This window comes from Triturus cristatus, chromosome 10 (genome assembly GCF_964204655.1).
Source record: "Triturus cristatus chromosome 10, aTriCri1.1, whole genome shotgun sequence".
Taxonomy (NCBI): Eukaryota; Metazoa; Chordata; class Amphibia; order Caudata; family Salamandridae; genus Triturus; species Triturus cristatus.
Window position 1 is genome coordinate 1,170,525,111 of NC_140593.1, and position 16,926 is coordinate 1,170,542,036.

Consider the following 16,926-nt stretch of genomic DNA (forward strand, 5'->3'; position numbering starts at 1 on the left):
AACCAGTTTTAGGAGTTCTACAGGGCCCAGATAGTTCAAGCATGATGGTTCTTAATGAATGATTTACAGACTGGAAGGCATCTAAAACAAAGGCAGGAGAATACTCAAGTGTTAGCAGAGGATCCATGTTTAGACTCAGGTTTTACTGACTAAAACTTTTAGCAAAGTGAGGATTAATATGATACTCAAGGTCACAGGGGTATGCAGTTCCTTGTAAGTATGGATTTGTCTGCCTAGGTCAGATGAGTTCCACAGAGTCTGCAGGAAGCATTACTCTGCAGGAACAAATGCCCTCACACTCCTAGATAGGTGTCATGCTTCAACAATGGGCTTTTGCTGCACTTCAGACCAGCGCTGCAATGCCCGACGGGCCCCCTCAATGGGGGCTCTTTACCAGAGATATTTTTATAAGCATGTTAAATTGAACAGACACTCTCTTTTGGAAAAATAGAGTGGCTATGCCACGTTTACGGTCTCCTGTATATCAGCACACTATAATAATAATACCCTGGTATTTGTAAAGCGCAAATTAATCACCCCTAAGGGTCTCAAGGTGCTGGGGGCCATCGGGAAGATTAAGCGAGCTATTGCCCAGAATCAGATGGTGCTGTGCTGAGCTGCTGCCGGCGGCGGGGATCGAACCATGAATCCTGTGCTACGAGTCAGCCACCCTGGCTGCTGCATCACACCTCTCCCCTCTTCTGGAAGACCTACTCATGCTGGCAACCTTGGAAGTGCTGAGTGTGGTGGGTCTCCAGTATTTAACCTGTCTTCCATCAGCGTCAATTGAAAGCACGTGTGTCTCATGCAGTTGAAGTGCATTTTCAACCACTGGAGCGGAAACACTCGGGTCGGATGTTCAGGTCTGTTTTTTATTTCTAATGGGGGAGGAATCTTCTCTCCCATATATGTGTAAACGTGGCGGACATTTTAACAAGAGGGGACGAATCTGTGAAGTCAATGTGGGCTAACATCGTCGGTCCAGTCAATCTTAGTTTTAATAGTCGGATTGACATAAGAACACTCCTATTTTGATAACATGACGTTTAGTTTTTTGTAGTGATTCAAATAATTGTTTTCCTTTGAACAATTGTTTATTCTGTGAATGAGGATGGTAATGTATACATATGTGTGTCACTCACTAACTGTGATCTCATTTATATTTGCGCCAAGGAATTTCGTCATTGAGATCAATGATGTTCTATGAAAGGCGGAATGTCCTCTGTTGTTCCCTTCTAAAGAGGGCATGCTGGTTCATGGTCCATCGTATATCCTCTGCAGTGTGTCCCTCAGTGAGGAAATGTGAGCTCATTTTTGTTTTGGATTTCTTGCAGCATATAGTGCTGCGATGTTAGTTTATTCTCGATTTTACAGGGTGTGTGGTCATCCCTACGTATTGTTTACCAAAGGGGCAAGTGATCAAGTAGACACAGTTCTATGTGTTGCAATTGGTGTGTGGTTTTTGTGTCCATATCCAAATTAGTCTTCAAAGATATCTCCCTAGAGTTCTCTGTGAAAGTACAGGAGATACATGATCCACATGGGAAATGTCCTTTTACTGGGGGTAGATCCCATAGTAATCTCTGGTCTGACCCCTTATGGTCTTGTGGGCGTGTGTGTATTAGCATGTCCTTCAGATTAGCAGTTTGTTTAAATGCAAATTTAGGTGGTGGGAAGGATAATTGCCCAGTTTGTGAGATTGTCCAGTGTCTGTTAATTATTTTGCGTATCTTATTTGACTGGGGTCTGTAAGTAGTGACACATGTTAGAGTCTCATCTTGTGCATGGCTCTAGTAGTGTCTCTCTCATACTATTCCCAGCCCTTTTATGCATGGTTTTTACACATTGACTAGGGAATTGTTTTGATTCCAAATCTACGGCCAGCTTTTGTGCCTGTGTATCAAAATCCTTTAATCTGCTGCAATTGAGTCGCAGGTGCAGAAACTGTCCGCATGGTAGGTTGTCGCACAGGGATTTTGGGTGGTAGCTATTGCTATTCCTGTCTATAGGTTTTTATATATGAGCTTACTACTAGGTCAATATCTTTCTTCTTGATCAAAAGATCCAGGAATAGTAGTTCCTTCTCAGTGATTGTTTACGAAAATTCCAGGTCGGGGTTTAAGTTGTTGACCTGGGAGCAAAATGTCTTGCATGTAGCTTGGTCGCCTTTCCAGACAATGAGTATGTCATCGATATAGCACCGCCAAAGAAGGATGTTAGGTTTGTATAGGTTCTCTGGACAGAGAATGAATTGTTCTTCAAAATGTGACATGTAGAGACATGCTAAGCTTGGGGTAAAAGTACTTCCCTTGGAAGTACCTTGTGTCTATTGGTATAGTTGAGTCCCATATTGAATGTAATTTTCCGTGAGGGCCATGCATGCGCATTCCATGATGAAGTTAATGAGCGTCGGGAAAGCAGGATTTAAAATAAATGTAGGTGTCATCAACGTATTTTTGGTAAGCAACACCAACATTTTCGTACATGTATCTCAGTTGTGCGATGTATATTTAAGATAAAGTTGGAGGATTGAGCTTGTGGACACCCCGAAATTAATGGTCTCTGGGTCTAAAGCAACATTTGCTACCGTTTTCATTTAGCTAGGAATTAACTAAACCAGTTAAGAACATACAATTATTCAGTATATTGAATTAGGCTCTGGTGGTCTGAGCTGGATCCTTAGGTTCCTAGTACATTTTGTGCCCTTGATAGCAGTAGTTTGGTCCAAACCCCATTCTTGCAATGCTTTGCAAGCCAAGAGGGTTTGTGGCTGTTCTGTAGTTGGAGATTAGAGATGCGCATGCATTTTTTTAGAAGGGGTAATATTATGCTGATTTTTAGCTTGTCAGGGAATCAGACTTGGTGGAGTTATTGAAACTTCTTTTCAATTTATGACAGCAGAGTTAAGTCATCATGGTGAAAAGTGTTTCTCAATGTTTGCTATTTTTACATTGTTATCTTCTGATACCAGGGAAAATAACCTAGCGCCCAAGAGAGGAATGAACATACACTGTGGAAATATCATCAATTGGCGTTATGAGATATCTGAGTTGTGTAAATTTATTGAAGAATAAGTCTTGAAATTCTTGACATTTGGTCTTTAATGGACTAGATTTTAAAAAAAACTTGGGTTTAAAGTCCATCCCCACAGTTGCATAGGTAGCTTCACTGCTGCATGGGTAGCATGGGTAGACTCCAACTCCAAGCTGAGGGCTGTTTTGACTCCCCTGAAGAGCTCCACATGGCATTGATGATAGAATATGGCCTGCAACATGGTAGGTAGTCATTTTGTGCCTTTCCCCAATGTCTGGCCCTGTAGTTCTTGACCCTACCATGCCAGTTACTATTTCTGATGATCTTTTTTATTTTGCTTCTTTTCCACCATATGTTTAACTGTTTCGGTCCAAAATATATCCTTGTTTTTCATATACTTTAACAACTACAAATCCCTAGTTTCAAACTAAAGCATCTGTGTTCATGTTTAGGTTGGAATTCGGTTATAGTTGAGTCCACAGTGTCCCCTAATCCAATGGCTTCCTCGAAGAAAGCAAACAACCCACCTGTGTGGTTGGCGATGCTCCCATCAGGGCAGGGCACACAGGAGAAGCAGCAGCTTGGACGTCCTGTGATGGCAGACTTCCTGAACCCTGTAGAACAACTCTCACTGCAGACGGATATGGGCACCTGCAAATATAACAGAAGTCAGAGGTTCTCGGTATCAATACAATGTACCATGTTTGCGGGGCTTGCTAATTAATTTAGGCAATGTATGCATGTATGTGCCTGATTGAAAACATACCACCTCCAGTAAATGTGAAATATTAACCACAGTACCGCTGCGCCCATCCACAAACGAGAAACAACGTTGAAAAATATTAAAATGGAGGCATCTGGATTTATTATTTTTCCATTTTAACTGCAAATATAAGACAGTGGTGAACAATACGGGTGGAAGTGAATGTCATTTTAACAAACTAAATAAACAGCATTAACAACTTGGGGGCATATCAGCAACAACCGGCGATAATTATCGCTAAGCGCACTTAGCGCTAGGATAATTATCGCCGGCTAGCGTGGATTTTTATCGCTCAGATAGCGTGCTATTAGCAACGCTTATCTCAAAAGCAGTAAAAATCCTGGCGCTAACTGCCTAACGTGAGATTATCGCTGGAAACCCAGCGATAATCTCACGTTAGCTAGTTGATAGGGACTCACAAACTTAGCCATGATCTCCACCTTCCATAGGATATCATGGCTAAGTCAGTCCTGAAGCAGGCGTAAGGAAAGTAGCGATAACAGGGGTTATCGCTACTTTTCCTGCCGCTATGCTTCATAGCGTGGGGCTTGATGACAGGAGAAATGTCGCTTAGCGACATTTCCCCTGTTATGTCAAGTCAGGAACGCCCACTTTGCATCTAATTAGAGAAAACGCAAAAGCGGCGATAATTTTTTATCGCCAGCTTGATGATATGCCCCATAATTGGGTTATAACAACGAAAAAAATAGAAAAACAACTTGTGCTAGGTTTGAAAAATCGATTGAAGTTCACACATATGTGTTGTCTCTTTTATAAAAGGTCAACAGTAGACACCACCATAATGAATAGACAGCTACAAATGACAGTAAAAACATCTGGAAATGATGACCATGCTAGTCCTACATTGAGGCAGCTGAGTATGGGCACCACCATATTAGGTCACAAGAGGGTGCTAGTCTTTACAAATGGTATAAAAAAAATGGCCTTATTCTATTTCCCGGCTAATGGGAGCACACAAACATCAACATTTATTTTTGGTTAGTGCTGTTCAAATTGCTGCACCAAGCTAAAAAATCAGCTTCAGGTTCTAGATTAGAGTGTAAAGGCACAGAAAGGCCCATATCGACTAAATCTCAGGGGGTGGGTGACATTACTGTAGATTGAAGGAATGACACAGCTCTACACCTACATCAGGAGGCGAGGGCATGGTGAGGCAATCCTGGGCAGGAGAGCAGCTGTGCCACCCAATTCTCTAAATCTTCCGCACACTGGGAAGATTATAGTCAATATTTTGTTTACTCGCTGAACTTGAGTTTTCCTTGCAGACATAGGCAAAATATCATGTGTGGATGTTGGGAGGACTGGCATGGAGGGGCCCCGGAAGAAAGACTCAGGATCTGAGGCTCTTTAAATTTAAAGTGAAAGCTCTTTCGGCCATATCAACAAGGGCTTTATCTCTGCTAAGCGACATTTCTCCTATTATCAAGGATATCGCTAACCCTGTTAGAGATAAAAAAAAAAAGCAGCGCTAACCGCGGTTAACGCTGCTTTTTACGTCTGGTATTTTTCTGACTTAGCCATGATATCCTATGTGAGGTGGATATCATGTCTATCCCTATCAGCAAGCTATCGTCAAACCTTGTGGGATTTTAGCTGTATTTCCAGCGATAATCTCACAATTGGCAGCTTGCGCTCTGAATTTTATCGCTTTGGAGATAAGCGTTGCTAATAGCACGCTATCTCCGCGATAAAATTCCAAGATGGCTGGCGATAGTTATCCTCCCGCTAAGAGGGCTGAGCGATAATTATCGCCGGCCCTTGCTGATATGCCCCCATATCTACAATTCTGTGCAATCAACAGAACACACTTTCCATGCGCTTATGGGCTGCTCAGGAAAATGAAAGGGAGGAAGGGGTTAAGGATGGGTGCGTGGTGGGAGGATGACTTAACACAAAAGTTGCAAGTTAGTTAATGACTGGGGGGAGTGGGTGGACGGTGGTTGGGGGCAGCGGCTTTTCAGATGTGCACACAGATTTCGAGTTGGGTAGGAGCAGGGGTGAACATTCTGGGGACGCGATGTGGGACTGAAGACAGAGGGAGTGGGGTGTGCACATGGAGTGGTGGTAGAAACATTGAAGGTTGGGGAATGCCCAAGCTGTGTTTGTGGTCTCGACATGCAGAGGAGTGCAGTTGGAGATCGGAGCCTTAGAGGTGAATGGCGGACGCACCGGCTAGGCAGTGGTGTGTCAGTCAACCTTGTTGATGTGGCTGAAGTTGACTGAAAATGCAGGTGGTGACAGTCCAATATGTTTTAGTGGTTGGTGATGAGCCCTGTAAAATGTTGGTGTTGGAGTGCCTGGCCTGCTGGATCAAAGGCTGACAAAGAGTGCTGCAGGGGTGAAGTCACCATGTTAAGCAGCTCTCATATATTGCCGGAGGCTTCGATGGGGTGGGGACGGTGGTTGTGTGGCCCAAACTCACCAGAGAGTGGACGGGTCCAGCAACAGGACGCGAGTTAACGGCCTTGTGTTGGAGAAAACTGGACCTCAGCTGACGTTTGTGGAAGGCACATATACCACGTTGAAGGATATTGGAGGTAGTGTTAGGTGGGTGGGACGGTGCTATGGAGGGGACGAGGGATCAGGTGGGCAGCCGGGGGTGGTGGTGGGGGGATATTGAGGACAGGCACTGAAGCTGGGCGGGCACCGACACCAGCATAAAGCAAAGTAATTAAAAAAGAGTTCCCCAAACAACAGATAAAGAATCAAAGCCTAGTGCAACTGTATTTGGCCGGTGCCCCTCAGCAAAAAAACTGAAATGATGTATCGCTGCCTAAACTAGTTAGGAAAAGAAACACAATTGATGTACGGAGTGCAGAACAAATCAAAACATTCACCCCCAGTCAAGAGATCTGGGTTAAATCCATCATTCCTTTGCTCACCATGCCACCCTAGTTTAGACCTGGCCATATGCAAATCAGTCTTGACCCTCTGCCTCATGGGAACAGTCCAGCCCAAACTGCCAAGCCAGGTCCTCCCTGGACCGGAAACAAGCATCCTAGGACCGGTTTCCGGGTTTCACCCCTCTTCAGCCAGAATAGCTTGATTCCAGTGGCACAGTGACCCCAGGGCCCACGTCTGGGCATATCTGGCGCACTTAGGGCAAGAAAGCAAAAGACACACAATTGATGGACGGAATGCAGAACAAATCAAAACATTCACCTCCAGTCTAGAGATCTGGGTTAAATCCATCATTCTTTTGCTCACCATGCCACCCCAGTTTAGACCTGGCCATATGCAAATCAGTCTTGACCATGTGCCTCATGGGAGCAGTCCAGCCCAAACTGCCAAGCCAGGTCCTCCCTGGACCCTTCGGGCTGGACTGTTCCCATTGGGCGCAGGGTCAAGACTGATTTGAATATGGCTGGGTTCAAACTGGAATGGCATGGTGAGCAAAAAACGATGGATTTAGGCCCAGATCTCTGTACTGGGGTGAATGTATGACATTGTTCTGCATTCTGTCCATCAACTGTTGTTTTGGCATTTGTCACCCTGAGTGGGACGGGTGTGCCCATACGTGGGTCCCGTGCTCTCCATACCACTGGAATCAAGCTATCCTGGCTGAAGAGGGGTGAAACCCCGAAACCGGTCCTAGGATGCTTGTTTCCAGTCCACAGAGGACCTGGCTTGGCAGTTCGGGCTGGACTGTTCCCATGAGGCACAGGGTCAAGACTGATTTGCATATGGCTGGGTTCAAACTGGAATGGCATGGTGAGCAAAAAAACGATGGATTTAGGCCCAGATCTCTGTACTGGGGTGAATGTATGACATGGTTCTGCATTCTGTCCATCAACTGTTGTTTTGGCATTTGTCACCCCGAGTGGGACGGGTATGCCCATACGTGGGTCCCGTGCTCTCCATACCACTGGAATCAAGCTATCCTGGCTGAAGAGGGGTGAAACCCCGAAACCGGTCCTAGAATGCTTGTTCCGAGTCCAGGGAGGACCTGGCCTGGCAGTTTGGGCTGGACTGTTCCTATTGGGCGCAGGGTCAAGACTGATATGCATATGGTTGGGTCCAAACTGGAATGGCATGGTGAGCAAAAAAACGATGGATTTAGGCCCAGATCTCTGTACTGGGGTGAATGTATGACATGGTTCTGCATTCTGTCCATCAACTGTTGTTTTGGCATTTGTCACCCCGAGTGGGACGGGTATGCCCATACGTGGGTCCCGTGCTCTCCATACCACTGGAATCAAGCTATCCTGGCTGAAGAGGGGTGAAACCCTGAAACCGGTCCTAGGATGCTTGTTCCGAGTCCAGGAAGGACCTGGCCTGGCAGTTTGGGCTGGACTGTTCCTATTGGGCGCAGGGTCAAGACTGATATGCATATGGTTGGGTCCAAACTGGAATGGCATGGTGAGCAAAAAAACGATGGATTTAGGCCCAGATCTCTGTACTGGGGTGAATGTATGACATGGTTCTGCATTCTGTCCATCAATTATTTTTTTATTTTTCACCCCGAGTGGGAGGGGTATGCCCAGACGTGGGTGCCGTGCTCTGCATGCCACTGGAGTCAAGCTATCCTGGCTGATGAGGGCTGAAAGCCCTAAACCTGTCCTAGGATGCTTGTTTCCAGTCCAGGGAGGACCTGGCCTTGCAGTTCGGGCTGGTCTGTTCCCATTGGGCTCAGGGTCAAGACTGATTTGCATATGGCTGGGCCAAAACTGGAATTGCATGGTGAGCAAAACAAAGATGGATTTAGTCCCAGATTTCTGCACTGGGGTGAATGTATGACATTGTTCTGCATTCTCTCCATCAATTGTTGTTTTTGTATAAGCCAATTAGGAGGCAGCAAAGAAGAGCAACACTGCATTGAACCAATGGTAAGTAAAAGGCGGGAGTCAAGTCCTTTACTGAATACTACAGGTCTTGCAGACAGGGCTTGCACGCTGCCTAGGCTCGACCTAAAAATTATCTTTAATAGCTGAGTGGGCGACTGCCTTAGGGTCCGGCATGCCACAGTGCTGCTACTTGCGAGTTCACACTTCACTTCATTTTAGTAACACTTCCAATGCACCACAGTGGCTCTAAGTGTCTAGTCACCCCCGTCTCTGTGTACTAGCTATTGTTTTCTGGTTCAAAAACAATCGAAAAGAAGTGAAAATAATATTTCCATTAAGATCTCTCTACTGATATAGGTTTATTTACATTTCAGCAATCTTTGATAGGAAACTGATGTTTGGCAGTGGTCAATAGACGGCGCTGTGGTTGTAACTTTTCTACTATGGGATTGAGACAGACGAGAGAAATGTGTTTCTCTGTGCAATCTGTAGAGCAGCAATGCACAGATAAACTCCTTGTGCTGGTACCAATGCTTAGCACCTCATAATCAATATATTGGTGTTAAAATCTGAAAAGCACGACGATTCACACAAACCTGAGTGAACCGGGGCTGTCAAGAGATTCCTGCGCACCCACCACCAGAGGCAGTTAAATCCAGTTGTATATTCATCTTGCATGAAGATCCTGCCTCTGCGATGAGACTGTGCAACCACCTCTCACCGACAATGATTGTGAATGCCGGCTTCGCTCTCAGTGCTGGATTCAACCCTGTGGAGACCCCTAGGCAGTCAAAATGTTGGGCCCCCCCTCGCAAATTATCTCCTAATACGTTTTCCTCGGTCCCTGCTTGATGGATCACCTCGAGATTTGCTATGCACAAACTACACAAAAAGTAGCACCTTTTTGGAAAGTTTTGGGGGAATTCTTCAGATATGACAAAGTGATTAGCAACACAAAATAACGCTTTTCCTATGGAATGGCTGACCTAACCATAATTACCATGTGGAGACAACCACAGTTTATTTTTAGATAGATAAATAGATAGATAGATAGATATATAGATAGATAGATAGATAGATAGATAGATAGATAGATAGATAGATAGATAGATAGATAGATAGATAGATAGATAGATAGATAGATAGATAGATAGATAGATAGATAGATAGATAGATAGATAGATAGATAGATAGATAGATAGATAGATAGATAGATAGATAGATAGATAGATAGATAGATAGATAGATAGATAGATAGATAGATAGACTCTGCATTTCATGGTTTTACATTCTATTGTGATCCTTGGTCGTGAATGAGTTGTTGTCAGTGCATTTGTTTCAATAGGTGACTGGCATGATAATATGTTCCCATAGAGGGCATGTGTAGGCCCACTGTAACAGACCACTGCTACTTTCATTGCATTAAGCAATGTTGAGCTGAACCAACTTTGATTTCTTCCAAATTGGATAAGGCCTGAGCACCCACAATTTACAAATGTATTTGAAACAATACTATAGAAAAAATGTCTAAAACAAATTACAACAAGATTAGGGAAAGGGGAGGAGGAGCCTAGCGCGCAACCAAGATGGCCGCGTAGGTGCGAGGCTCCCGAGGACCTCCGCGACCTCCTACGACTATCCAGAACTTATCCTGTCCCAGATGAGGGGACTGTGTTGGTGAGCCTGAGCTGAGGTGGCACCCGTTTTCCGCTTCCAAATCGGACCTCGGACACCGGCTTGAGCACCGATCGAGATTTGCGGCCTTCTCCTAGCCGAACCCCGGATTTGCGCTGTGGGGCGATCCAGTGACAAAGTGAACAACAGCGGCGGGCAGGGCTTGGTGACTCGCGTACCCCGCACTTTCACTTTCGCTTTCGCACCCCCCTTGCTGTCTCTGCGAGGTTGGGTCGCGGGGCTTTGTGTGTTGGTGTGGCCTCGCTGGGGGACCCTGCCTGCCCGCCGGCTGTGATCCACCCCGCAGATCTGAGGTGGCCCACCCCCAGAGCCCGTGGACCAGCTTGCCTGCCCTTCACGACGTGGCTGGTGCGACCGGGAGACTGGGACCATGGCCACGAAACAAGATGGTGACCGTGCAAAGATAAAATCGACCCGGCGTGGCGCAGTCCATCAGTCCAACAGCATGGACCGCTATATCCTCCAGAAGGGATCTCCCGAGGTGCCACGCAGGTCCCCTGAGGGCCCTACTGATGCCCCCGATCTGCCCACGGATCTGACTCTACGGGATGTCATGGGCGCCATCGCCGAGATGAAGGCCTCGGTGGGCCAGCGTTTCGATACACTGGCGCAGAAGATCGACTCGGTCCTCGTGGATGTTGGCCTGGTAAGGGCCGATCTCTCCAAGACCAACGACCGAGTCGATTCTTTGGCCCACACCGCATCGGGCCTTACGACAGATGTGGCGGCCCTACAAACGGAGGTGCGCCGGCTTACTCGGGCGAGTGCGCTGATGGATCGCCGCCTGGAGGACTCCGAGAGTCGGGCCCGGAGGAACAACATCCGTATCATCGGGGTGCCTGAGGGACGTGAGGAGGCGGCGGCGGACCTCTTCGTGGAAGACCTGATTGTTACCCATCTCCAGCCACGGGGGCTGAGTAAATTCTTTGCTGTGGAGAGGGCCCACAGGGTTCCCGGGGGAAGGCCTAAGGTCGGAGCCCCTCCGAGACCTCTCATTGCCCGGATTTTTAATTTTCGGGACAGAGACGCTATCCTGCAATCCTCCAGACTACAGGGACCGATTAGACTTGACAATATGGACGTTAATTTTTATCCTGATTTCACCCCAGCGGTCCAGAAGCAGAGACTGAGCTTCTTCGGTGTCAAACGCCGTCTTCGGGACCTAAACCTCAAATACGCCATGCTTTTCCCAGCTAAGCTGCGAGTGGAGGTGGATGGTCGCACGCACTTTTTTGATCGTCCCGAAGCGGCCGGGGACTGGCTGGATACTCTGTCTGGGGATCGGGATCGGGGGGGCAGGGGGGGAGCGGTGGGGGGAGAGGGCTCGCCGGATCAGGACTGAGGGACCAATATTAGGCCTCGCTCGGGACAAAAATGATGCGCTTAAGTTCCCCTCCTATGGAGGTTGTGTGGGATCTCTTGGGGGTTCTCCCTCCTCCTCTGGGGGTCTAGTTAGTTTAACTATCTATGGGGCGACAGGCACACTGCACGTTGGGGGGGCTGTTTGGGCTCATGCAGGGGTGCAGGGAGGGGGGAGTTCTGTTGGGGTGGGTGGGCAGGGATGGGGTGTTGTTCGTTTTTATCACAAGGCAAACTTATTTTTGTGTTGGTTCTAAGGTGCTCTCGGGGGGACGAATGATGGTTTCTGTGTATGATGGGGGTAGGGAATTAACTTTGTTGTCTTGGAACGTTAATGGACTGGGGGACAGGATCAAACGAGGTGTGGTCCTGCAGTTTTTGAAGCGACTCTCGCCCGATGTAGTCTTTCTGCAGGAGACACACCTTATTGGCAATTCCTTCTGTGCCATGAATCGGCGTGGCTACCGCCTCGTGGCCCACTCGGGCTTCACGTCAGGCTCAAGGGGTGTGGGTATCATGGTAAAGAACTCGCTCCCGTTAGAAATTGATGAGGTGCTCCACGATGATAGGGGACGTTACATTGTCTTGGTGGGGAGAATGGAGGGCAAAGTGGTTGTCTTCGTGTCAGTATACGTCCCACCAGGGCTGCAGTCGACCACCTTTGCAGACCTGGGGCGCCTCCTCCTTGGCCTTCCGGGGGGGCTTCTGGTGGTGGGGGGGGATTTCAATGCGGTGGTTTCTGGGACTGTGGATCGTCACCCCCCTAGGGACCTCCCCCGGGCACAGGCGTGGCTATCCGGCCTCTTGGATACACTGGGATTGGTGGACTGCTGGCGCTTAAAACATCCCACGCAGCTGCAGTACACTTTCCACTCGGGGGCCCATGGTAGTCTCTCACGGCTTGATTATGTCCTTGTCCCAGCGACATATGTCGGGAGGGTGGGGGAGGTGCGCCATTTGGCACGGGGTATCTCGGACCACTCCCCGCTCCTGTTACATTTCGATGTCTTTCCGAGGGGTGAGGGCAGGGTGGTCCCAATCAATTCCTGCTACCTGCGCGACCCCACCATTCGCGCTGACTTGATTAAATCCCTCCAGCGATATTTTGATGAGAATGTGGGGTCAGTGCCTTCGGCTATCTCCCTGTGGGAGGCCTTCAAGACAGTACTCAGAGGGGAGGCCCTATCCCTTATTTCCCACGCCCGGAGGCGCGAGCGGGAGGAGGTCACCCGGGTGGAGGCTGAAATAGTCGAGTTGGAGGGTAATCTAGAAGATGGGGTGACGGATGCTGCACTACATGTCCTCCAACTCAAACAAGCGGCCTATAGGGCCCTCGTCACGGAGGCGGCCAGGGGCCTTAGTAGAGAGCAACAGGGGCGACTGTATGATGTGGGTGATAAGGCTGGTAAATTGATAGCGTGGTTGGATAAAAAGGAGAGAGCGAATCGTGTGGTCCCGCTGATTGAGAAAACGAATGGTGTGTGTGTAACTGAGCCAGAAGAAATTGTTTCCTGTTTCGCGGATTATTTCCGCGAGGTGTATTCCCCGGTCTCTTCTTGCTCTGAAGAGGATTCCCGTGCCCTACTCAGGGATATCGCGCTGCCGTCCCTTTCCGGGGAGGACAGGGTGTCGCTGGACGCCGCTCCCACCTCCGACGAAATCGCCCTTGCCATACGCTCGGTCGCTTCTGGCAAGGCCATGGGCCCGAATGGTATCCCTATCGAGTTGTATAAGTTGCGACCGGATACACTGGCGCCCCACCTCCGCGCAATGTTCCTGGCGGCCCACTCGCTGGGCTCCCTCCCGCTTGACCAGCGTCTGGCTACAATCGTGGTGATCCACAAGGAAGGGAGACCTCGGGACCGGGTAACTTCCTATCGGCCTATCTCACTACTGAATGCGGAGCCCAAAATTCTCGCCAAGGTACTGGCCAATCGGCTGGTTGGTGTGGTGGGCGATCTGGTTCATCAGGACCAGTCCGGCTTTATTCCCCATCGCAACACAGCCCTTAACCTGCGGCGTTTGCATGGGGTGCTCGCACGCGTCCCATTTATACGGGAACCGGCCATTTTGGCGTCCTTGGACGCCACCATGGCGTTTGATACGCTTGAGTGGCCATACATCTGGGCGATGCTTGCGAAGTTTGGATTTGGCCCAGGATTCATCAGTTGGGTCAAATTGTTGTATTCGGGCCCATTGGCGCAGGTGGTGGTGAACGGAAGAGTATCGGCCCCGTTCGAGCTGGGCCGGTGCACGCGACAGGGCTGTCCCTTATCGCCGCTTCTTTTTGCGCTTGCCTTGGAGCCCCTGGCGGAGTGGCTGCGGTGGGAGCCTTCCATCCGTGGTCTCCGTTGGACCCCCGAGTATGAGGACCGCGTATCCCTATACGCTGATGACATCCTTCTGTACCTAGCCTCCCCACGTATATCACTTATAGTGCTGGTTGATGTTTTACATTCATTTGGTCGTAACTCCAGTCTCGTCATCAACTGGGCTAAATCGTGCGTGTATGTTCTCTCTGGGGAGGCTCCTATTCTCCCGCGGGGCTGTCCGATCCAGATCGCCCCGCAGGGATTTCGGTACCTGGGTGTCTTCATTACTCTGGACCCGGAGGCCCGGTATGAACGGAACCTGCTTCACCCCCTCCAGCGCCTGCAGGTAGATGTCGCACGCTGGCGGCGCCTGCCGCTTTCGCCGCTCGGCCGGGCGGCATTGTTCAAGATGATGTCTCTGCCGCGTTTCCTGTACGCTTTGCAGAACACTATGGACTTAGTCCCGGCGCGCTACTTCCGTGAGGTGGAGAGTCTGCAACGCCGCCTGTTCTGGGACGGGAGGCCGCGTATTGCCCTGGCGAAATTGACGCTCCCATGGTATGACGGGGGGATTGCCCTCCCGGATATTAAACGGTACTATTGGGCCTCCCAGCTAGCTGCAATTAATCATGGCCTATACGGGCCCGCCTTAAACCCGGCATTCGAAATGGACAAGATGCTCCTGCCAGGTGGCGACTACAATCGAGCGCTCTATTCTAGCGCGCCCGACGCTCGTCTGACGGGCCCCACGCGTGTCATGGTGCAAGTGTGGCACGCGGCCAATGCAGCTATGGGGTGGAAGGACCGTTTGACCCGGGCGTCACCACTATACGCGTCTGAGCGGTTGGGCTCCCTGTGGACCTCTAAGGGCTTTGAGAAGTGGGACATAATAGGCATCAGTAAAGTGGGGGATCTCTGGACGAGGGGAGGATTTAAAACGTTCGATATGCTGCAGACGGAATTTCAGTTGCAGGGCAGTGAATACTTTCGGTATTTGCAGGTCCGTCATGCGCTGGGCTCCGTCTTTTCGGACGTTGCCTCCATCCCGGAATATTCCCCCCTGGAGGATAGATTGCTGGATGGGCACGTCCCGGACAGCACGATCTCACTGATATACAAAAAGCTGATAAACGACCGCTCGGGCCTGTTGACTGCCCTTCGTGCTGCTTGGGTTGCCGACGGGCTGGAGTTGGACGACGAGGACTGGACCTCCGCGGTGGCCTCCCCAAAGGAGGTGGCCATACCGGCTCGCCTTCGCTTCGTCCAGCTCAAGATACTCCACCGGGTCTACATGACGGGGCCAAAGCTTCTGCGTATGGGCTATGCTGGAGATGGGTTGTGTAAGCGTGGGTGTGGTGCTTTGGGGACCTTTCTGCATATTTTGTGGGAGTGCCCGGAGGTGGAGGGGTTCTGGCGTGGTGTACATGAGGTGCTGCGACTGGTCACGCATGTGGCGCTGTTGCCCGAAGCGAGGAGATGCCTGTTGAATGTGTGGGAACCGACTGATTACTCGGCGCCGCAGACGTGGTGGGTGACTCTGGGATATATGATAGCCAAGCGTGATATTGCTCAACTGTGGGGATCCCAGAGGCCCCCGACGGTCTCGGCCTGGAAAGAACACATGGACTGGTGCAAGTTTCGAGAAAAAGTGGTGTATGTGGCGAGGGGTAAGCCTGGGACATGGGTGAAAGTATGGGGCCCCTGGAACGCCTACCGTGGGGGTATCTGTGTACCACCGTTGCTGCCTGACACCTCGCCAGCCCCATCCCCTTAGCCGACTCATTCCCCCGCTGCCGGGCATTGGGTTCCCCCAGTCCTCGCTCTGCTCTCTTCCCCCTCTTTAGACTCCTGTGGATAGTTGGGATCCCCCCTCTAGGGGAGCACGTGCTGCTATTTTCGATTGTGGGTTGCCTTGTGGGTGTGGTTTTCTTGTTGTTCTTAATTTAAAATGAAACCGTATAGTGGGGTCTGGATGATGTGGCTTTTGACGTTGTTACCTCCTGAGCATGCTCCTCCGCAACACCACGTGTTCCATAAATGTATGTCGTATGTTCCTGTCATTGCTAGCGGCCGGCCGGAAGGTTGTAGGCCCATACCTGTATATTCTTGAGACTTGTAATAAACGGTTTCAAAAAAAAAAAAGATTAGGGAAAGGAAATGTAACCAATAATTCCTGGAAAAGCTTCATCAAGATAAATCAAAAGTGTTCCTGAGATAATTCTCTCTCTTGAAACTGGCTTTAAACAACAACCAAATGTTTTCTGGATGTATTGGTTTCCCATGAAAATGTACAAGTTCTATCATTTACACAGCTCAATCTGCTTGAGATGTAACACAGTGAGTACTTGTCTTTCTCCTGTTTTCAGTACCCAAAGGTGTTAGAAAAGATGTTTCCAATCTTATTTCACTATTCTTAGAAGAAGATTATAGAAAGCAGGAACAGTATTAATATTCAAATTCAGCCTTACTGATTTGTAAAACAGTTTTAAAATTCTCAGCCCTCTTGAAAGAATTGTTTTCCACTAAGGGCAAACAGGACTTGTTCATGAGCTTGTGGCGTAATTTTGGATGCACGTATAATGTGCATGACTGTAGTAACTGAAATGTTGTACTTGTTTAGTTTCAGACTTGTGTTAGTTTCTCTCATTTTGAATCTTGTCAAGTATGTTATCCTTACTTCTTCAATACATGTACTCTAGCATGTGTGATTTTTTGTATTGCTTATAGATTTTTGTATGGTGACCAATTTACCAACATTTTTTATTTTTTTGTCTTAATATTCTTGAGAAAAAAAATCTAATGTAAATGTTAGGGCATGATTTAGGGTTCTGATGGTAGATTTCAACCCACCGCTGAGGATTATTGCCGTGTTGTGCTACACCAGTCGTGGAAAGTCTGCCATGTTGTTGGAGCTGCAACTATTTAGGGACACCTGTTGAAGTAGGGTGCCTTTATCAGA

General features: G+C 48.7%; 1 protein-coding gene across 1 annotated transcript in view; it reads right to left on the reverse strand.

Annotated features, from left to right (window-relative positions):
- Window positions 1-16,926, reverse strand: part of LOC146796883 (extracellular calcium-sensing receptor-like) — a 58,724-nt gene that overhangs the window by 12,340 nt on the left and 29,458 nt on the right. Inside the window, exon 5 of the mRNA XM_085630251.1 lies at window positions 3,561-3,684. Within this exon, the coding sequence (XP_085486377.1) occupies window positions 3,561-3,684 (124 nt within the window). The remainder of the gene's footprint in view (window positions 1-3,560; window positions 3,685-16,926) is intronic.